Consider the following 21,465-nt stretch of genomic DNA (forward strand, 5'->3'; position numbering starts at 1 on the left):
GGACTCGAACGTGAGGTCGGGACACCCTAGGCTGTTGTTTGCCTGGGTGATGGCTGCTAGCGGGCCCGTCCCTTCTCACCCCTCGCTCGGGGATGTCCTCGGGCGGCTGTCGAACCTGTAGTGGGCCAGCCTTTGAACCCCTGGACCGTAATGGGTCGTAGGGGCATTTTCAGGCCTGTATCCCTTTTTTACCTGTTGGTGGGCCTTGGGCCGGACGTGGAGGAGGTTGCGCGCGTGCGTTCCCCAGGAGGCGAAGTGACGGGAGATGCCGGCCCGCGAAACGAGGGAGGTGGAGATGTTTTCCTGCAGCAGATCGTGCGCACGAATTCCCAAAAAGGCGGGTATGACGGGGCGTACTTGGCGCTGCATTACTGCGACGAGACCGCCCCCTCCGCCTCCCACGCGCCCTCCTATAAGATGGGGGGTCTGCCTCGTCGGTTCCGCCCGCACTTGCTCTCGAACCTTTTCGCCTTCCTGCGCGCCCTTTGCCTTCTTGCGCACCGTCCGCCTTCCTCCGCCTAGCGCAGCAGCTTCCCTCACCCTCCGCCATTGAGCCTTCCACCTCTTAGCGATGGATTCCTGGACGCGCTCGAGCTTCAGTACCTCCTGCGCCGACGACCTCATGAGGAAGGGCCTCCTCTGCAAGAGGACCGTGAGGGACGAGTGGCGGTTTCCCGGGAGGGAAGATGTGCTGAGTCCGGACGGCGGCTACGTCGTCTCGTTCGCGCACTTCCACGAGAGGGGGTTCGCGACCCTGCCGAGCCGCTTCTTTCGCGGGTTGCTGCACTACTACGGGCTCGAGCTGCAGCATCTCAATCCCAACGGGATCCAACACATTGCGGCGTTCATCACGCTGTGCAAGGGATTCCTGGGAATCGAGCCCAACTTCTCGCTCTGGAAGTACTTCTTCTCGGTCAGCCTGTACCAGAGGACCATGTCGGCATTTGCAAGTGACTATTGTCCTCTGTTATGTTCCTGCTCCAATTTGCTTGCAACTGTCATACAAGAAAGTCCCTACTTATGTTATGTCGGATACTAATTACCTTCTGAGTTGATGTAAATACGTTCCTCTATAAATCTGGTTCACATTTGTACTGTTGACCTCTTGTGAATTAATTCAGTTTAAGTGTACATCATTTTTAGTGTGTTTATGGGTGCCTGAGGAGGTAACCTTCACCAACGCCTGCACATGGCAAGGGAACCTCTCCCCTGTGCAGGCTACCAAACACCATCTTTAGATGGTAGTTTGGGTTACTGACAGCCCTCCCTAACAAATACCCTTCCAGCCCAGCCAGCACCATGGGGTGCAGATTTGCCAATCAACATCTCTGCACCCCATGGACCTGGCCCGTCTGGCTGGAGCCTAGCTCATAGGCCCGGTTGAGGCATCTCAGGCTACCAAACGCGCCCTATGGGCATGTTTGGTTGGGTGGCTATCCCCCAACTAAGGCAGCCCAATGCAAGATGCATTAGTTTGGTTGCCTGGCTAAGCCAGCCAGCCAAACCAACCACACATACATAGCCAGGCCCAGCTAGTACGCCCGAATCGGCCGTTTCCAGCCGGACAGGCCATGGCTATGCAGGGTCCACGACAGCTGCTTCACGTCGCTGCCCCGAATTGTGCAGCCATGACCTCCCCAACCCCCGCTAGGGTTACCGCTTGCCCTCATTTAAGCCGCAACCTCTCCTGCTCTCGTCCCCCTCATCTCACCGTTGCCTCTTCCTCTTCCCGTAGCAAGATTGAAAGCTTCTTCAATCCGGTAAGCTCGCTTGCCTAGCAGCTCCTTGGATGAGTTTGCGAGCGAGTTCAGCTCGAGATTTCTCACATTCCCTCATGATTTCTCTTCTGCTTGTGATGCTTTCCTCTAAGATGCGTTTGATTTGCTTATTCTTATCGCCATGTTCTTGTTGTTTACTGGTGTGTCTTGATTTGTTAATTTGTGTGCTCATCTTCTTCGGTTATCTGTAAAAGTTGATTGCATCTTAGATCTACTTGATGAAATGGTAGAATACAAGACGGATGTTGTAGATCTGGCACTAATGCTTAAATTGTTAGCTTGTTACCCCACATATGAGTGGTGCAGCAAGGTCAATGATGAGAAATTTTTAATATTTTTCATGTCTAGCCGATTGTTTTAGTAAAACATGGAGTAGCAGTGCACGGTTCATGATGCTTGTCACTGGGAGGCACATCTTTCTAGGTGTCACAGTCATGACTTGGATCCATTTCTTTTCAAATGTTATAACACAATTGAAGAAATAGTAGTACATGATTCTAATATATCTTATGCTTTGTTCTAGAGGATGGATGCTGCTGATAGACGTCGATGGCTGATTCTGAGGGGTGCATCACTTGTTGTTGTAGTTGTAGCTTGGATGTTTGTTAGGTTTAGGCATCGTTGTCTCACCAGACCACCCATCACATATGCCCCCATGAGTGCTAGAGAGGAATAGAGGCAGAACAATCTCAGTTACATTTATCATGTTGATAACACTAGGTGTGTTGACCTCCTTGGAATGAAAAGAGCACCCTTTTTCCAATTGTGTGACCTTCTATGCCCCCAATTGATGGAAAGTAGTAACCAGCTGTTTTCTTCACATTATAGGATTTCATAGGTGTAATTGATGGGACTCATGTTCTTGCAAGAGTTTCAAGGGAAATCGGAGCTGCCTTTCTAGGAAGGAAGCACACAACCGCCCAAAATGTGCTTGCTGCTGTAGACTTTGACCTAAGGTTCACATATGTTCTGGCTGGTTGGGAGGGCTCAGGTCATGATGCACTAATCTTGAATGATGCTCTTCAAAGGGAAGATGGTTTAAGGGTGCCACCAGGTAACTAAAATACAATAGGATGCTCCTATTTATACCACACACAATTAGAAACACCACCTCATTATCTTTGTTTGTCATATGGTAGGTAAATTTTACTTGGTACATGCTGGATATGCAGTGAGGCCAGGCTTCCTGCCTCCATACAGAGCCACAAAATATCACTTGAGAGAGTTTGGTGCAAGGGTGCCATGGACTCCTAAAGAGCTCTTCAACCTCAGGCATTCCTCCCTTAGGACCACAGTGAAGAGGGCTTTCGGTGCTCTCAAGAATAGGTTCAGGATCTTGGACAACAAGCCTTTCCACCCATACAAGACACAATTCAAATTGGTACTAGCTTGTTGCATCTTGCACAATTGGATCCTTAGGTTTGGAGTAGATGAGCATGTCCCTAATGAGTCCACATGGAATGGGAATGTGAATGATGAGGCTGTCCACAATGATGTCATTATGGATAATGGCACATGGGCCTCCATGAGAGACAACTGTGCTGAGCAAATGTGGAATAACTAGAGCAACCTTAGAAACTAGGATGTTGGTTTCAGTCTACTTTCAGTTAACTATTGTTAGTTCTACGTACTGGTTGTTATCAGTTGTTGTCGTAACAATTGTTAAGACCATGTATTGCTGCAATGATGCAGTTAACTTGTTTTGAGACCTTTATTGCACTGCAATGATGAGACATTTGTTGCCAAATATGTTTTCTAGTTATTGTTGTTACATTTGTTTTATCTTAATGTTACATTATATAGTTGTTCTGTCTACATTTGTCTTCCATAATTTCATTTGTGCAATTTGTTTAATGGTTAGTTAGGGATGGATGACATTGACCCGGTCTTTGAGGGTATCTTTGAGTGATTTGGGGGCAATGGTGAGCGGGTAAATGCAGGTTAGGGAAATGCACGCAATGGGAATGGTGGTCAGGGAAATGGTGGGCTGGGACCTGCAAGGCTGGTCTAGACAAAAGTAATGTCTGCATTTGTCCTCAGGAGGTTCACTAAGCTTGTTGGGAAGGGACTGAAAACTGACAAAGGTTTTAAAGAGGTGTGTGGCTAGTGATCTACGTGAGTTCACAGGGTTGGAGGTCAGCGGAACTCAGGTGTACAATCACCTGCGCAAATGGTGGGCCAAATGGGTGAAAATCAGCAAACTGAAGGAGCTTAGTGGGTCAAATTGGGATGAAGAGAACTACATGATCACACTAGCACCAGAGCACTACAAAGGTCACATCAAGGTGAGTTGTGTTATCCGCTGTTGGATCTCATTCCATTACCTGCGCAAAATATCATTTGCTGAATATACCTTCTTCTATACATTTGCAGGACCACCCTAAGGATGCGGAGTACCTCAACGTTTCAATCAAGAACTTTGTTCAGATGCAGATGATCTTTGGAAATGGTTTTGCTACTGGAAGGTATGCAATGGGATCAAATGAAGCCCTTGGACAACCATTTGTTGAGCCTAAGACAATGGATGTAGAGGCAGATGCTCCAGCAACAGTGACAGCAACTGAAGCTACAAATGATGTTGAAAGTTCTAGAGCCAAGGTTGGCTTGGGGAAGAGGAAGAGGATGGTAAGCAAAGAAGATGCTTCACTGATGCATGGAATGACTTGACTGATGCTATCTAGGGGTTTGCAGCTGCTGTGCATGATGCTGCTCATGCTGAAGGGTACCCTGGGACATATGAAGCATGCATGAACACTCCAGGATTCCCAAAACCTCTGTTGATGAAAGCTCTGAACCACATGACCACAAACAAGGCAAGTGCCATTCAGTTTGTCAAGATGTCACCAGAAGATAGAGACCTGTGGATGACAAGCTTCCTGCAAGACAACAACCTTCTATGAATGTCATATGGACATGAGAAAAAAGCCATTTTTTTGCAATTGACCACTATCTAACACCATCCTTTTGCATGCTTAAGTAGGAATTACATAGACTATCCTAACTTAAGTAGGAAAATTGTAGGAGATAAACTCCTGTGACGATAGTGTAACTTAACATAGGTTATGCAGGCATACAAACCTTCGAATCCCTGAGTGGTAGAACATCTGACATTGTCGATGCATGCAAACTTTGGTGTGTTGTTGATGTTGGCTGAATTAATTTCGAATGCTTTGAACATCTATTTGAATCTTGCTAGTTATCCTATGAGAATGTTACTTCTGTGAACGTTGTTTGTTTGAATTTGTTATACTTGTGATCGGAATCCTGCTGTGGAAATTGTATCACTGAAGTAGTTCAGCTTGTAAAAATATTGGATGAACTCTAACTTACGTTTGAACTCTAACTATTGTACGAATTGAACTATTGTTGTATGATCTTATCTTGGATGAAAGAGAGGGTGAACATGAGAGGTGAGCGAGAAAGCCGAGAGAAAGGTGATGAGGGGAGAGTGAGATGGACTACTTTAATACGGTGGCCACCGGTCACTTGACAGGGCATGGCCAGCCCAACCAAGAGCCCAAGATTACGCAGGCCAGATTGTTGGCCAATCAACCAAACACGAATTTATCTTGGCCTGACCCAAGTTACACATGCAACCAAATAATGGGCTCTAGCTACACCAACACAAGTTACATTAGGCCATGCATAACTATTAGCCAGGCTACAACTAACCCAAGCAACCAAACAAACCCTGTACGGCACCAGGCTGTGGAGGGGAGAAAATCAATCTCTCGCTCCATGTAGGATGATAGATGTGTCCACTTTAATATTTATAAATAAATGTTTTTATTAGCATTTTACCATTTTTGACAAAAACCTGATTATTTGTAAATTTTGTTATTTTAAAATTTTAAAATCTCGAAAAAGATTGCCGGAAACAATAATAACAAAAAAAAAGAGGGATAAGAAATGATTTCCCAAAAAGATTGTCAGCCTATGGTCAAGCCTCGAGTGCCAGCCCGACTCCCGACGGCAATGCTTCTCCTGCGTAAATCCGTTCCCCTCCGCCTACTTTCACGCCGTGCTCTCAATCCTTTCTTCCTGCCGCCGCCATCTCGCCCCCGCCGCCTCTCGCTCCTCCCACGCGCCGCCATGGGCTCTGTAGCTGGCGACGCCGCCCGCCTAGCGTACCCGCCGGCCCGCCGCGACGATTCCGTCGTCGACGAGTACCACGGGGTTAAGATTCCCGATCCCTATCGCTGGTAAGCAACCGCGCACGTCCTTCGTAAAGTCAAGTTTCGCTCGCTTGTGGTTATGCCTTGCGCCGCGCAGGCTGGAGGACCCGGACTCCGAGGAGACGAAGGAGTTCGTGGCAAAGCAGGCAGAGCTGGCTGAGACGGTGCTTGCCGGGTGCCCCGACAGGGAGAACCTGCGCCGCGAGGTCACGCGGCTGTTCGACCACCCGCGCCACGCCGCGCCGTTCCGCCGCGGGAACAAGTACTTCCACTTCCACAACTCCGGCCTCCAGGCTCAGAGCGTACTCTACATGCAGGTATGCCACGAACTTTCCTTCACCTGAACTGAAGCACCTGCACGGTAGATCTGATGTTTAGAGCTATAGGGGACAAATAAGGTTGGAATAAGGGAAAACAATTTGTTACACGTTATTTACATGGATCTCATAAGAAAAATCACACCACATGTCTTAACGTCTCTTTGGGATTGACAATTTGATATATTGTGATGAGTTTGTTTGGTGGAAGAAATTTAACTGTTTGGTTTTCTGCTTTTCCTTTATTCTAGTTAAGCGCTCGTATGGGCAAACAAAAATTAAGAAGATGCTAATTATCAAGCGCATGATATTTTTCAGGTGATCAATCTTGTTTGCCCATTAGCCATCCCGTGATCAACATCTTAGCCACTTTTTATCATCTTCCTTCCGCTGTTTCACCTCTGTTACTCTCTTGCGTCTTCACCCCCACCTCCTAGCTGCTGCCGGACCAGCATCCACCACTCTCACAGTGCTAAACTCTCCGTTTTTTAAGAGCGTGCTATACTGAATATGCCAGTGAATCTGAATTTTGAAGAAAGTATTCATTCAGATTAGAAGCAATGCAAATAATCAGAGAAACACATGTATTCAACATTGGTTTGAATTAATAAATGTAAGGAACCGTACCATGAGAATAAAAATAAGTAGGGAAATATGTCAGATTCAATGACCCTTCCAGTGATGGCTTTCGCTACCTAATTTGCCATTTATAACTGAATAGTAAGTTTTGATTGTACTTTGAAGTCAATGGACAGATCAATGGGCTCCTTACCGTGGCAGATTACCACACCTGATCCTCTGCAATTCACAGATATGATAGCATACAATCTCTAAAACAGCAGTTGACCTGCTTTCTTAAGCCCTAAACCTGACCATCTACAGCCTGAAAAATAGCAGGAATTTTTTCTCCAAGTGTTCGTCTCTGTTCAGCTCCCCGAACTGCCATAAGCCCCTTGCCGCGTTGCTCAACACATCAGCCTTGTCGAACCAATATGAATGAAGCATTGTGAGGAAAACGAAATATGCTAGATGGTTGGCATTTTGGCTGCACAAACCAGACATTATCTACACCGCTTAGGCACTTAGTTAGCTCCATGCGTGGATTCCACTTTTATGCAGTTTAGTAAGGAATGCGCACAGGAGGATTGTCTAATAACGAAACTTTGTATAGAAAAGTGACCGGATGATTTACTTGAAGATACATCACAAATATAGACACTAGCACTTTCGTAACATACCTTAACAATTTGATGCCAGTGCTGCCTGTCCCGTGGCTCTGAGGTGGGTGGGTGGGTTTTGGCAACAACATACCTCAACATTTAATGGAGTTTTAATGTGCCATATGCTATGTTGACATTGCAGGATGATTTGGATGGAAAGGCAGAGGTTCTTTTGGATCCAAATACTCTAAGCAATGATGGGACGGTTGCTCTTTCAACATATTCGATTAGTGAGGATGGAAACTACATTGCTTACGGATTAAGTGAAAGTGGTAGTGATTGGGTCTCTATTCATGTGATGAGTGTTTCTAACAAGCAGTCTATGCCTGACAAGTTGTCCTGGGTAAGCAGTTGCAACTTCCACTAGATTGCCAGAGGCTTAGTTTTCCTTTGGGTAAATAGCAGTACAATAGTGCCTACTTGTTGGTTCTTTTAATCAAGCCTTCACTATTCTGGATGCAGGTGAAGTTCTCTTCTATCAGCTGGACTCATGATGGGAAAGGGTTTTTCTATGGTCGGTATCCAGCACCTAGGTAGGCGTACCGATCCCCCCCCCCCTCCCCCTCCCTCTTAACTTAGCAACTGCCTTTTTCAGCACCTATTTGGTCCTACAGATTGTTATGGATTTTTCTTATAGACAAAGCCCAAATATCTTGGCACAAAAAGGCTTGTTAAACGTTGTAACAATATGAAAAAGATTGATAAAAGACAACTGCAAGTCAATTCAAGCACTAGAATTAATGTATACACTTAGATCTAGTCCTCTCTGTTATTCGTGATGTTTGCCTCAGATTGATCTGAATACCGGTTTCTGCAATAACCAAAGTAAAGCACAAGAGTATTCTTGGAAGAGAGTTCTCTGTTACTTTATTGTCACTTGGTTCAGCAAACCTTACCAATTCAGGCCCTGTTTGCAAGCAAAACTGATATTCCCTGTTGCTTGGACATATGCTTGGCACGGGTGATTTCTGGTTCTGTCGCAACTCCCATGTGAATTTCTGGTTATGATATGCATCTGACGGGCTTACCAAGCTCTCAGATTGGTTGAAAAAACTCCAAATCATTTTAATATACTGTTCTGCATGAATTACTTGATTTCTTCAGTTCTATTGGCAATTCAACACCTCTTGATGTAGCCAGCAGCCAGCCCTTTTCACCTCTTGGCCCATGTGACAGCGGTACATAAAACAGTAACTCTGTGTGAATAAGTCTTGATCCTTTTATTAATCTTTTCTTGTCTAATTTATCACCTTGAGAATAGTCAAGCAAAGTCAAAAGAGCAACAAATAGACAATTAGGAGTATGAATGTTAAAATTAGCAAGAAGCAAGCTCGTCTGTGGTTAATGTCCCCATGACTTCTCACCATCATCTGTAAATAATACCTCTTATTCCTTTTTTGAATTGGTCTGATCTGTTTGCTTTGAAGCACTTGAGCAGAATCATATGTTGTGTTTGGAATGTCCCTCATCACTTGTCTTTTCCCATCGTTTGTTTCTGCAGAGAAGGAGGGGAACTGGATGCTGGAACTGAGACAAACATCAACCTTAATCATCAGATATATTACCATGTTTTGGGATCCGATCAGTCAGAGGATATATTGTGCTGGAAAGATCCTGAACACCCTAAGTATAGCTTTGGCGCCTCAGTCACTGAAGATGGAAAGGTAACTTGCTCTTACCCATGTCATCTGTACAAGGATGTTGTAACCAGTAAAATTAGATGGTGTATTTTGCATATTAATTTTTTAGAACAGAGGAACTATAAACTTATGTCTTCATCTTTAAGGATTGAACCTTTTCAAAGTCTTTTCTGTTCATTAAAAAAATTCTGAAGATTGTATTTTTGACAGTTCATCATATTGGGCACCTATGACGGTTGCGACCCTGTCAATAAGTTATATTATTGCAAAATTTCTTCTCTTCCTCGAGGAATTGAGGGCTTCAGAGAGAGTCAGGAAATGCTTCCGTTTGTCAAGCTTATTGACAACTTTGATGCTCAATATCAAGTTGTGGCCAACGATGGTGATGAATTTACATTTTTGACCAATAAAAATGCCCCTAAGAACAAGCTGGTGAGGGTAAATATCAACAACCCAGAATTGTGGACCGATGTTCTTCCTGAGCATGAAAAAGATGTGCTTGAGTCAGCCGATGCTGTTAACAATAACCAACTGTTGGTGTGCTATATGTCAGATGTTAAGCATATTCTGCAGATAAGAGATCTTAGTACTGGAAATTTAATTCATCAGTTGCCTCTAGAGATTGGTTCTGTCTCAGAGATCTCCTGCAGAAGGGAAGATAAGGAAGTATTTATTGGCTTCACAAGCTTTCTTTCTCCAGGTATCATTTACAGGTGTAACTTAGCACCTACAATCCCTGAAATGAAGATGTTTCGGGAAATTTCAGTTCCTGGATTTGATCGCACAAGTTTTCAGGTTAAGCAGGTAGATATCTTACCTGTACAAATTTGTTCTGCATTCTACTATGACAATATCTGTAACTTTCAGCCTTTGAATTTTCAGCTATGGTTCCAGACATTAATAACTTGAACTTTCATCAGAAGAATCATACGTAGTTTTGCTCTTAAGTTCATGTGCTCTTTCTTTTTGCTGGTCTGAATAATATTGTTTCTATATGTAATGTTTTTTATTTACCACAATATTCTTTTTGCCAATTACTCAGGTTTTTGTCTCTAGTAAGGATGGGACCAAAATTCCCATGTTCATAATGTCTAAGAAAGATGTCAATCTTGATGGATCATACCCAACTTTGCTATATGGCTATGGAGGATTCAACATAAGCATAACTCCTTCATTCAGTGTCAGTCGTGTTGTGCTATGCAAGAACATGGGTTTTGTTGTCTGTGTGGCAAACATTCGGGGCGGCGGAGAATATGGGGAGGAGTGGCACAAAGCTGGAGCACTTGCAATGAAACAAAATTGTTTTGATGACTTTGCTGCTTGTGCTGAATTCCTCATTTCTAGTGGTTACACCAGTTCCACACGACTATGTATTGAAGGCGGAAGCAATGGTGGTCTTCTGGTTGCTGCTTCCATTAATCAAGTAATATAGTACACTCTCATTTTACATACAATGCTTCATGAACTTGTATTTTTTTGTCTCATCATAATGCAATATTTGTACTTTCATGCATAAATTTAACTCATACACTGTATTGCAGCGGCCTGATCTCTTTGGGTGTGCCCTTGCTCATGTTGGTGTCATGGACATGCTCCGTTTCCACAAGTTCACAATTGGTATGTGTCTAAATAAAGTCATATAACCCCTCTAAAATTCATCTCCCACCTACCCACCACACGCGCGTGTGCACAGATCTGGAGCCCTGACTGCCATTGGTCTTCAACCACTATGGACCACTGTGCACCAACAAGATAGTAATTAACTTTAGCTCTCAGTGATGCTGATGGCCATGGGGGAAGCCATCTTCACTGCAGCTGCTGTAGTGTTAACCTTCAGCTATTGCTCCCATCTTTATATTTCTATTGTTTCTATAACCTCACGGTACACATATCTCAAGCTTCTCATCCTGTGTTATTATTAAGTCTAGCTTTGGCTCCTGTGTTGGTTGAAGGAATTCACCAGTGCTCCTCTTGCACACTGCCCATTCCGAGTCCCAACATATCCAACAGTATACATGTGCTGTTAAGAAGTGACAGATATCATCCTAAGAACCGATGGTTGGGGCCTTTTGTGTTTCGACCTCACAAATTTCTTGGTGGTTGCTCAAAAATGAGAGATGGGGGAATGCGAACTCAGTCTATTTCCAGTTTTCCCTTACTTTCAGTTATGCTGTTGATTAGCTATCCCTTTACCTTTATATTGTTAAGAATTAACAGTTGATGCTTATTGTTTTGTATAGGTCATGCATGGACTACAGACTATGGTTGTTCAGATAAGGAAGAAGAGTTCCAATGGCTCATTAAGTATGTCTGTTTCTGACTTTCTGTAGTTTCCAGTATCATTGTATACTATAATTTCTGTTTGAGTCGCTTGCATTACTTTTCTGCTGACATTGGACTGATTACTGGGCTGTTCAGAGAATCATCAGGCCACATTATTGATTTTTTCTTCTTCAAAATTTACAATTTTAGACATCAGGGGTAGTTATGCAGGTCTGCACTCTCTGCAGGGATACTAGAAAATTGACCGTGTTTTGCGCGCCCCTACCTGGGGATGCCTGATTGTGGATGTTGGATTAGTTACTAATTATGAACCTGTAAACACCCTCCCAGCAGTACTAAAAGCATAAAACCAATAATCATGGGAAGAGCAGCAGAGAAAAAGAGGAACTGAGACTTTATTTTAAGAAAACAAAACTGAGATTAAAACAAGGGAGTAAAATATTTATTCATCACCAGCTCAAATAGTAGCACTGAATTAATTAAAAATAAGTATCAATCAATTGTACTGAGTCTTCTGCCCATGAGCGTTTAGCAAGAGTTGCACAGCCACATCTGCTGGGCTACAGAAATGCTCTAGCCTCTGCCTCATCTAGGACCACACCTATATAATCTCTCACCTGAAGAAAATAATTACCTTATTTGTACATATTAGTAATTGAAATGAATCCCCCATGCACCTCTACAGGACGTATGTATGTAATAAGACTGATGTGCGGCATTATATTCTTGGTGAAACTATTTTTCTCTGACAGGGGACATGCCACAGTCCAAAACATGTATAAGATGGACAACCTGCTATTGTTTTTCGTGCTTCACCTGACTGTTCTTTTCTTTTTTCTTTACTAAGGAATAATTATGTTTGACTTTTGTTCTTAGATTTAGTCTACTGAGTTTATCCTGATCTTTTTGCTGTTTTGCTGCTCTGATGAACATAAACAAGATATTCTCCCCTTCATAATGTGCGGAGACCTTGGGAACAAAGCTCTGGTGACCATTGCGAGTATCCAGCAACCATGTTGTTGACAGCGGATCATGATGATCGTGTTGTGCCATTGCATTCACTGAAGTTATTAGCAGTAAGTTCATTTTTGTATTCTGTCTCTCTGAATTCTCATTTGAAGCAAAAAAGGTCACTATATTCATAGCCGTAGATTGAAGAAATAATTATCTTATATTTGCTAGTGATGCAGCAAAGTATTAATTTTTTTCTTGTGGAAAATCTTCTACTAATCTTTCCAATATTATCAGAATTTAGGAGTGCTTCTATGCTTATTGGTACTCCCTCTGTACCAAAATGCAGACCGATTTAGTTTTTTTCCTTAAGCCAAACTTCTCTAACTTTGACCAAGTTTATAGGAAAAATATATTGACATCTAAAATACCAAATAAATGCACTAGGGAACCCACTTGTTACAGCGGCATGATATCAATCTCAGAGACAAGCTAATTGCCCTTAGTTTTTTCCATGTTACGGCAGGGTAGATGGTGAGATTGTTTATATGATAGATAGCCACAGATAAGATTTATTTGCAGTTAGATTCAATGGTGAACTAAAACGCTTTGTAAATCTCATAAAAGAGATGTGCCAAATTGTTGGGTTTACTATCAAATATAGGCAGTCCAGGGCAGCAAGTGTTGTGCACAGGCTGCAGCAGGCTTGGCTGCCATGCTTACAGCTGAACCATCCCTCAGTTTGGGCTTTTTGACGTTCCTCCTCTGTTCGAGCATAGTTTTTGGCATTGCCTGCTGTTGGCTTTCTTTTCATGATTTTATCAGCAACAGCTAATATTCAATGAAAATTTAACGTTATATGAATCTTCTTATGTTGTGTCTGAATCACTTTTATTTTATTACAGTTGCATTGGTCATAAATTTTGTTCCAAGTGCTATCTTATACAAGAGCTGTTAGATATTCTGTAATTTGTTCATCTATTTGTTTTTATGTTCTAAGCTTCCATTGCTATTCATAGACGTTGCAGCATGTCCTGTGTACCGACGCAGAGGACTCCCCACAGACAAATCCAATAATTGGTCGCATTGACCGCAAGTCAGGGCATGGAGCTGGCAGGCCAACTCAAAAACTGGTTTGTGCAACTGCTGCTCTGAATACTGCTTTGGCTCAAGTTCAATTATTTATGTGATACCATGTCTTTAATTTCAGATTGACGAAGCTGCAGATAGATATAGCTTTATGGCGAAGATGCTAGGCGCTCAGTGGACCGAATAATTTTTTTATTGAGCTTAATTAATGTGGAGATGGTGAGCAAAAATCACCCCATGCACTAGACAATCCCCTCGAGCAAAGTGGCAGGAAATGTTACATTGTTTATGTTTTGCTGTTGGCTTGGATGATCATCTGCCCAATAGTTGCAGAGTTTGGTTGGGCGAATTTGGCCCATAATCGGTTCATAGCGCGATTTGTTACCTACTCTATTAGTGTGCCATTTTTTAATATATCTTTTAGCAGTTGATGGTAGTGTTAGAATGTTTCTTTCCTTGGGCCTTGTTTGGCAGACGGAGTGTGCAACACGTGAGCTAATCCACCCGTGGATTGGGTTAATCCCTCTCTTATCGTCTTATCGACACTAACCAAGACAATTCGAAGGTCTGCTTGCCACCGTCGCTCACACGGGACAGGGCTCCTCTGCGGTAGCGGGCTCTGGGACTCTGGGTCCTGATACGTGGACCTGGACCTCTGGCACTCTGATACGTGGACCTCGACCTATGTGTTAGTGGTCGAACTGCTCGGCTTTGAGACTGGACCCATGGTTTAGTGGTCCAACTGCAGAGAGCAGAGCCTCCTCCACCCAACTCAAGATAATTCATAACGCTTATTTTCTTTTTAGATATAGGATTAGGGCACGCTTGGTTCAATTGCCTGCTTGCCTCGCCTCTCCTTACCAAAGCAAGGTTAGCCTTGCCAGAACAGGACTGGGGATTTGGCTTGGTGAGGAAAAAGCTTGAAAGCATGAGCACCATGGCTTGGTGAAGAAAAAGCTTGAAAGCACAAGCACCGCGACATACAGTAAGGTTGTGTTTGGTTGCCTGGCTAAGTGCCTGATCAGGCTAGTCTAATGCAGTTTGTGATTGTTTGGTTGCCTATTCAGAGTACATAGTCAGGCCAGCGTAATGCAAAAAAGCACCTAAGCCAGGCTACACTAGTACGCCCGATCGGGCGTACTAGCTGAGCCAGGCTAGATCTTAACCAGGCTAGATCTAAGTCATGTAACCAAACACATACTAAGAAAACCAAGCACATAGAACCTTGCCCAGCCAGACAAAGCAAAGACTAGAAAAGGATCCAAGCGCACCCTTACTTGCCCAAGCCTAGAAAAGGATCCAAGCGCACCCGCGCACCCTTACTTGCCATTATGGTAACTAGTTTTGGCTGGTAGATTAAACGTAGGCGGGGACGTCAAGTTTATTACCTTGTGCACTAGTGTGCTGCTGGTTGAGTGATTTAGGTTTTAATTCGCACGCCTTTCATAATTTAACACCCCTATCATAATGGCATGTGGCGTCACTATGAGTCATTGACATGTGTCAGGGTGTCAAATTCTGAATGACTTGTGAATTGGAACCCAAATCTTGAAATTTATCATCCAAATAAGATTTTTCGCAGCAGCTTATGTGAAACAGCCCACGTGGTGCGAACTAAAATATGTTCTTCATGTGGATTTGGCCAAATAATATTAGTTTAATCCATGTAAATGAATAAGAATATTATCAAATTTATTATTTTGTGTCACGCTAAATTAAGAACACAAAATAATTCGGATTACATACTAGGGAAAAGAATTATAGTCTGGTTGCAAAATCTAAATCTTCGTGAGCAAACCTAGTAGAAAGTTGGCATTCAGGTCTTCTAGAAAATCAACTGCACGACTGGAAGTTTCTACCAAAAAAAGAAAACATACTCGGGTCAACTATCGGGTCAACTCTAAAGTCTGCTGAGTTCAGCGGAACAATAAACAAATAATTTATCAAAAAGGAAAAAAAAACTTGAGTTGAAAACAAAAAAATGATAGGGGTGTTGCGAGAATCGAACTCACGACCTCTCGCACCCGAAGCGAGAATCATACCACTAGACCAAACACCCAGTTCTTGAAATGCGTGAGCGTGGTCGCATTATTAATTTATTTACATTAAAAAGGGAGAAAAACCAAATAGAGCTTCAGTTGAGGAATAAAAAAATTAATACGGGGTGTTGCGAGAATCGAACTCGCGACCTCTCGCACCCGAAGCGAGAATCATACCACTAGACCAAACACCCACTTCTTGGGATGCGTGCGCGCTGCCGAATTATTAATTTAACAATTTTCCATTATGAGTAGTAGTTTTCGCAGACAGAGCGGTTAAAGTCGCTGGCATGCCTACGTGTTCACACGACTGCGCTGCACCCCCATGCAGGCGCACACGTCTCCTCTCCTCCATCGCGATCGACCCTGCCGTGTCAACCCCATGCGGCCCAAGCCGACCGTCTATATCGGTCTCACAAGCTCAAGCAGAGCTAGCCGGGCCAGGACCGTGGCGAAGGGGACCACCCGCGCCGCCGTGCACGGCTCGCGCTCGCCGACGAACACGACCGTCGAGGTGTGCGTACGTACGGTACCATCATGCTCCTAATCTATAGCCGCCGGCGCCGAGCGGTCGTGGCCTGACCGCCTGACGTCGAGCGGTCGTGCAGGGCAGGGAGGAAGCGGAGGAGGCGATCAAGAAAAGGAAGGAGGAGAAGCGGAAGGTGAGGGAGCAGGTGGAGGCCAAGGTCGACGACGCGCAGATCGGCTCTTCCTCCCCTGCTCCTCCTCGCCGCAAGTGACCGGCCAGGCGGGCGGCAGAGGCCTTGTGCTGTGCCTGTTGCCACATCCCACATGTTTTTTTCATCCCTTCTGTTTGTGTTCGCTTAGTTTTTGTTCGGGTGTAGTACAGTACTGATACAGTCGCTCTGAGTAATCGACAGTTCGACACCTCGATTACGGAATAAATCTTCCTCGTGTAACTGACTCAAATCCATGCATGGTCTTGTGGACACGCATCGGCTTGCCGACGCGCAAAACCAAAGCGCGTTATAACCAGAAGAAATGGATCAGCTGCAAGCAGTCAGAGTGATGGGCTTGCTAGCAGCTCTATTGTGTCATTTTGTGTGCTTGACTCTTATCATTTGTTGGCTTCAGCCATCACCACAAATGAAGCTTTTTGCACCCTAGAATGATGGCTATATCGATTCCAGGGTACCGTACAACGAAAGGCCGGGTTCCTTTCAAAAAAAAAGAAGAAAAGGAAAGAACATCCATTTGTTGGTGATGAGTTCTTAATGTTTAGACATTTGCCCCACTCGTGTTTTGAGTAGTAGACTGGTGAGGGGCCATCCTATCTAGCTTTGAACATAAACGGCCTGTTCTGCTCGAGGAGCGAAATGGGTTGGTTTTAGAATCACCTCCCTAGCGAACATGGTTTAATAATAAGGAATGGTCTCATCCTCCCAAAAACTCGTATGACCCCATGGACTGTAGATGAATTCATGGTTTAGCGTTCATAAACCAAACACCTCCATACAAAAACGACCGTCGCAGCAAACATCGCTATCATTTAGCTTCGGGATGCTTCAGATTGAACCTGGGACTCCACACACTCGCTTGAGGTTGACACCCCTAATATAGATGCCGGCATCAGCATGCCCTGATGCTTCAGATTGGACCTGGGACTCGTTTGAGGCTGAGATCCCCAAATTCCGGCGTCAGCATGGCCCAGCAAGGCTTCAAATGAAACCACACACCGTACCCTGAAAGAAGGCATGAACTGAACTAACATGGAGCGAGCTGGCTATCTGAAATGCTCACTTATAGTCAGCACTTGCCCTTCTTCAATTATTATCAACATAGCACATGTTTGGGCAATCCCTCCTCCAGTTCACATACAATTCATAGTACCAGAGAATCTGGCCTAGCCAGTTCTCTCATTTGCAAAGGCCAAACAGGGACGGAGTGATTACCTCGGATGACTTGGAGCAACCAAATTGGGGTTCCACCCTCAGTTTGGGATAAGACGTCCACGCACCACTTAAACCATGTAAAACGATATCAGGTGAACATAACCGTTTCCGAACGTCACACCAACATCATGGCATCAGTAGACATTGCTCCAAGGAAATCATAAAACGTCAATTGATCCAAAGTATAACTTGTCAGATACACTCAAGCAGATCATCTATTAGTATTGCATATTTAGAATACACCATATCTACCATAATAGCACACCCATTAGAGGCTCCACAACCGTAGGAAGTTATCTCATATTTTGCAGTAGAAATAGAACCTTCTTTGAACTAGACTTGGAGCCAATAACCAGAGTCAAGAACTCTGCGGTCCCAGTGGTTCTTAGCAGGGTACAGTTATGTACAACCAAAACCTGATCTCTTGAAGAGTTATTACAATGGTTCCACAAAACAAATATGTTGGTGACTAGAACTGTTCCTGGATCATTTTGCCTGATTGTTCTTCCCGAAGACATTACCTCATAACAATTACAGCTACAAAAGTCACAATTATACATAATTTTTGACAGTAATAGAGACCTGGCCTGAGTGGTGTAAAATCTAAGGCAAAGAGCGACCAATCACAACACAGCAAAACCAAAAGGCTTTCTAGCAAAGTTATGAAGGGAAACAAAAAGTGTGTAACATGAAACATTAATGTTCAAGGTTTACCTGCCATAGGCTGTAAATATCAGCATCCATACATGAAGTCCAGTACTGGTCTCATTGTACTATTTTTCAGCTTTTAGAATTTCGATTCCAATATCGAAACAAAGCTTCAGCATACATATAGAATATCAAAGTCACAAAAATTGTGGGAAGGACAATCAATACCTACCTGAGATTTTTTTCCCATGTAAAAAGGAAGACTGTAGGGTTCCAACAGAGCTGTTACAGCAGAGCAGAGACTTAAAACAAGTGCGACACTTCAATAAAACCCATTGTACAGTAATAAATAGCAAAAGGGAACGGTCTACCTCATGAGTCCCAACTGTGAATAAAACTATCTAAATGTTCAGCTAATGATCTGGACTTCTAGATCTTCCATAGCCATGCCTGCTTGGAGAACGTGACCTGCTCCTCATTCTCCCTCGGTCATTTGTCATATCACCACTCCTGTATCTGTGGCCTCCTCTTTCAGAATCCCTCCCATTTCTGTAGGAATTGCTCCGATACTCTGATCCTCTATCTCTGTAATCATAGGACCTATCTCTTCCACGGCTTCGCTCATACTGACGATCACGATCATAGTCACGCTCCCCAGACCTCTCCCTTCTGGTACCACTGTCCCTGCCCCCACTGTCGTACTCTTTACCCCTCTGTTTCCGACGTTCCTCTGCTTTCTGCTCCCTTGCAAGCCTCTCTTCCTCTTTAGCCTTCTCTTTTGCAGCCTGGACAGTTAGAAACAACCATAAGTACTTGATAAATTAAATCTGTACTCATACTTCTAATGCAGTGATACTTCACCTTGTACTCTGCTAGAAAATCTCTAACCATGCCATAACCTATGTGCTGTTTCCCAGTCACATGGGACTGCGTCCTCTCAAGAGCATCATCAGCAACTAAGAATGATCCGCATGTTTCGCAAAGTTCCATCTTCTTCTCAAGCATGGCCACTTTGTTGTCCGCTTGGTTAGCTAAAGCTGTCTTCTCAGCATTTAGAATGTCAACCTGCAAACCAGAAATTAAACGACAATTACACAAACTGATGAAGTAGTGTTCAAACATAATAAAGAACCCAGATAGATCTTCCGTGTCAGTACCCTCCTCATAAGTGCCTCAGCCTCATCCACTTTACCAGCCTCACCAAGCTCCTCGATTTGCTCCAGCAGCTTCTTGACCTGTTCTTCTCGTGCTGAGAGCTGCTCAGCTATTTTTCCAGGGATTGGCATTGGCACAGCAGAATCATGAGCCAATCTTTCTCGACCACGCCTTATTTTTCTATCCAAATCCACTACCTGCAACAGAATAAACAAAGGTAAATGTACTGGCCAAAAAGCTTTGAGAGAGCAAGCGATAAACTCACCAATTTCTCACATTGTTGTGCAAGCTCTGCCTCAAACCTTCGCATATAACTATCATGCCGGGGAGACTTCTCAAAGCTGCACTTACCAAAACACCCATGTGAGATATACACGACACTCTATATAGCCAATCATATAATCATACAAGGGTGAATTATTGATTAAACACAATCTCTACAAATGAAACTGAAGTGGCAATAGTGTCTTTATTAACTTCTTGTACCAAGAATCTAACTGAACCAATAACGATTACATTTGTGTCTTTGTTGTGAGCTATCATTGATTCAAATTATTTAACATTAGTAACTTGGTTTACTTGTTCTATGGCAAAATTGCTCAATGCTGGCAACTTGGCTTACTTGTTTAGAACTGCTTGCTTGATAGAACAGTTAAAACTTTGTATAAGCATAACTCACATAACTTGTAAGAAAATCTACATCCACAAACTTAGTACTATGAGCATTATACCCGAATATACTTGTCAGAACTCCTAAAAACATCTCAAACTGTCAAACAATAGCACGGAATTCAGCATAGCAAAACTAACTGCACATATGAAATGTCCATTTATATTCATCTGGATGATAGAGAAATCCTACTCCCTCAAGCCAAAAGTCAGTATCGTTTCGCAAGATGGGCTAGGTGTCAACTATGAATGAGGGTGCCAATTAGATCCTATTTGCCACCTGTAAAGGCTAAGCAGGCCTTCTTAAATACCAGCCTGATGCAACTTTCACTTATTTCATCCACAACTTTAATTTGCACACAGTAATCTTTAGAACACGTGTATGTTTTGCAAGCCTTTGACAATACACATTCAACCTTGGTTTTTCACCAAATACGCTCAAATTTCTCTCCAGTTTGTGGAGAGCAATTTTTTAATGTCTTCTATAAAAATGTTATCATATAAAAGGAATATGAAAGAATGTTGCTGCTGTAACATGTGCATTCATCCTAGAGCAGCTATTTCTTTTTGGGACTGAGTAGGATGTCATGGCATGATCATTTCACATAATGGATCTGGTGTGTCATCTAATTTTGCACAAAAGATGCACAAGTCGAACTAAAATTTATAGCCTGACGGTGAAGACAGCTTAATCCTCAGTCCTCACAACTAAAAACTAGTTCAACTATAAAGATCTAGAAATTCATATAACGCAAACATCAATTACATTCTGGTATCGTGTCCTATGATTCCCAATAACAAAGCCTCTCTTTTCCCACTTGCAACCAACCCAAATACCTTTATTCAAAAAAAAAAACAACCCAAATACCCTACTTTGTCCCTAAAAATAACGCATTACTAAGATAGTACCTCACCACAAATCCTTCTGGGTTTTTCTTAGAAGAAGCCTGTTGATTTTTTTTCTTAAAAGAAATGCCTACTAAATTTCAATCAAATCAGCATCACAATCAGTCTTACCTCTCCTTGAGCTTCGGATCATGGATCCTCGAGCACGTCCCTGCAAACACGCCAGCCGAACTTATCATCAGTAAAACAAAATCCACCGCAAAACGCAAGGAAAAAAAACGGGGAGCGGCCGTACCGAGGTTGCTCTTGGTGTTGACGAAGAGGTCGTGAGGGCAGAACCGGACCATGTAGGGACCGCACACGTCGGGATCGTCCCACTTCAGCTCCTTGTGCCCCTTCTTCTCCTCCTCCGTCAAGTTGCGAGCTGCAAACGACGGCACCCACGGCGAGGTTAGGGGTAGGGTTAGGGCGTGGGGCGGCGGCTTTCGCGAGACGGGGAATCTGGTGGCACTCACCTGTGCCCATGAGCTCGTCGAGGAGGGCTCGCTGCGCGTCCATGGCGGCGAGGGCGGTGAAGCCGTCGAGAAACCCTAGCCTGCGGCTCCGACTTTGCTTTCCCCTTTCTGGGTGGGTTTGGGATTTGGGGTTGTCTTCCAAATAGGAACAGACAGGGAAACAGAACCCTAGCGCTTCTCCTATTTTTCGAATCCAAACAGGCAAATACAAATGTCAATGTGAGAGT

At 43.7% G+C, this 21,465-nt stretch overlaps 3 protein-coding genes and 2 non-coding genes across 15 annotated transcripts; 2 read left to right on the forward strand and 3 right to left on the reverse strand.

Annotated features, from left to right (window-relative positions):
- Window positions 1-571: 571 nt before the first annotated feature.
- LOC140221829 (uncharacterized) lies at window positions 572-4,678 on the forward strand. Its single transcript, XM_072291802.1, has 7 exons — window positions 572-744; window positions 2,648-2,832; window positions 2,918-3,159; window positions 3,719-3,795; window positions 3,886-4,063; window positions 4,152-4,403; window positions 4,460-4,678. Exons 1-7 carry the CDS (start codon window positions 572-574, stop codon window positions 4,676-4,678), a joined length of 1,326 nt encoding a protein of 441 aa, XP_072147903.1.
- Window positions 4,679-5,733: 1,055 nt separating this feature from the next.
- On the forward strand, window positions 5,734-13,889 carry LOC117844593 (uncharacterized). Its single transcript, XM_034725316.2, has 12 exons — window positions 5,734-5,980; window positions 6,051-6,270; window positions 7,633-7,833; window positions 7,953-8,023; window positions 8,992-9,154; window positions 9,341-9,934; window positions 10,173-10,553; window positions 10,672-10,747; window positions 11,371-11,434; window positions 12,354-12,489; window positions 13,384-13,497; window positions 13,575-13,889. Exons 1-12 carry the CDS (start codon window positions 5,754-5,756, stop codon window positions 13,638-13,640), a joined length of 2,313 nt encoding a protein of 770 aa, XP_034581207.1. The 5' UTR covers window positions 5,734-5,753; the 3' UTR covers window positions 13,641-13,889.
- A 1,551-nt stretch (window positions 13,890-15,440) lies between these two features.
- TRNAP-CGG (transfer RNA proline (anticodon CGG)) lies at window positions 15,441-15,512 on the reverse strand. The gene has a single exon. It is a non-coding gene; the product is annotated as a tRNA-Pro (tRNA).
- Window positions 15,513-15,614: 102 nt separating this feature from the next.
- TRNAP-CGG (transfer RNA proline (anticodon CGG)) lies at window positions 15,615-15,686 on the reverse strand. Its single transcript has one exon. It is a non-coding gene; the product is annotated as a tRNA-Pro (tRNA).
- A 1,877-nt stretch (window positions 15,687-17,563) lies between these two features.
- LOC117845186 (uncharacterized) lies at window positions 17,564-21,399 on the reverse strand. 11 transcript variants are annotated; one of them, XR_004638030.2, is made up of 10 exons: window positions 21,239-21,399; window positions 21,019-21,147; window positions 20,895-20,934; window positions 19,474-19,549; window positions 19,211-19,405; window positions 18,915-19,118; window positions 18,425-18,838; window positions 18,286-18,335; window positions 18,120-18,189; window positions 17,564-17,942 (listed from the first exon to the last, which is right to left on the reverse strand). XR_004638030.2 is itself a non-coding variant. In XM_034726133.2 (8 exons), exons 1-7 carry the CDS (start codon window positions 21,279-21,281, stop codon window positions 18,467-18,469), a joined length of 1,059 nt encoding a protein of 352 aa, XP_034582024.1. In that variant the 5' UTR covers window positions 21,282-21,399; the 3' UTR covers window positions 17,564-18,335; window positions 18,425-18,466. The 11 variants fall into 11 exon arrangements, 3 of the variants coding, with proteins under 3 accessions (XP_034582024.1, XP_034582023.1, XP_034582025.1); XR_004638029.2 differs by having other exon boundaries at window positions 17,564-18,008; XR_004638026.2 differs by having other exon boundaries at window positions 17,564-18,189.
- Window positions 21,400-21,465: the final 66 nt, after the last annotated feature.

This window comes from Setaria viridis, chromosome 2 (assembly GCF_005286985.2).
Source record: "Setaria viridis chromosome 2, Setaria_viridis_v4.0, whole genome shotgun sequence".
In the NCBI taxonomy this organism is placed as follows: Eukaryota; Viridiplantae; Streptophyta; class Magnoliopsida; order Poales; family Poaceae; genus Setaria; species Setaria viridis.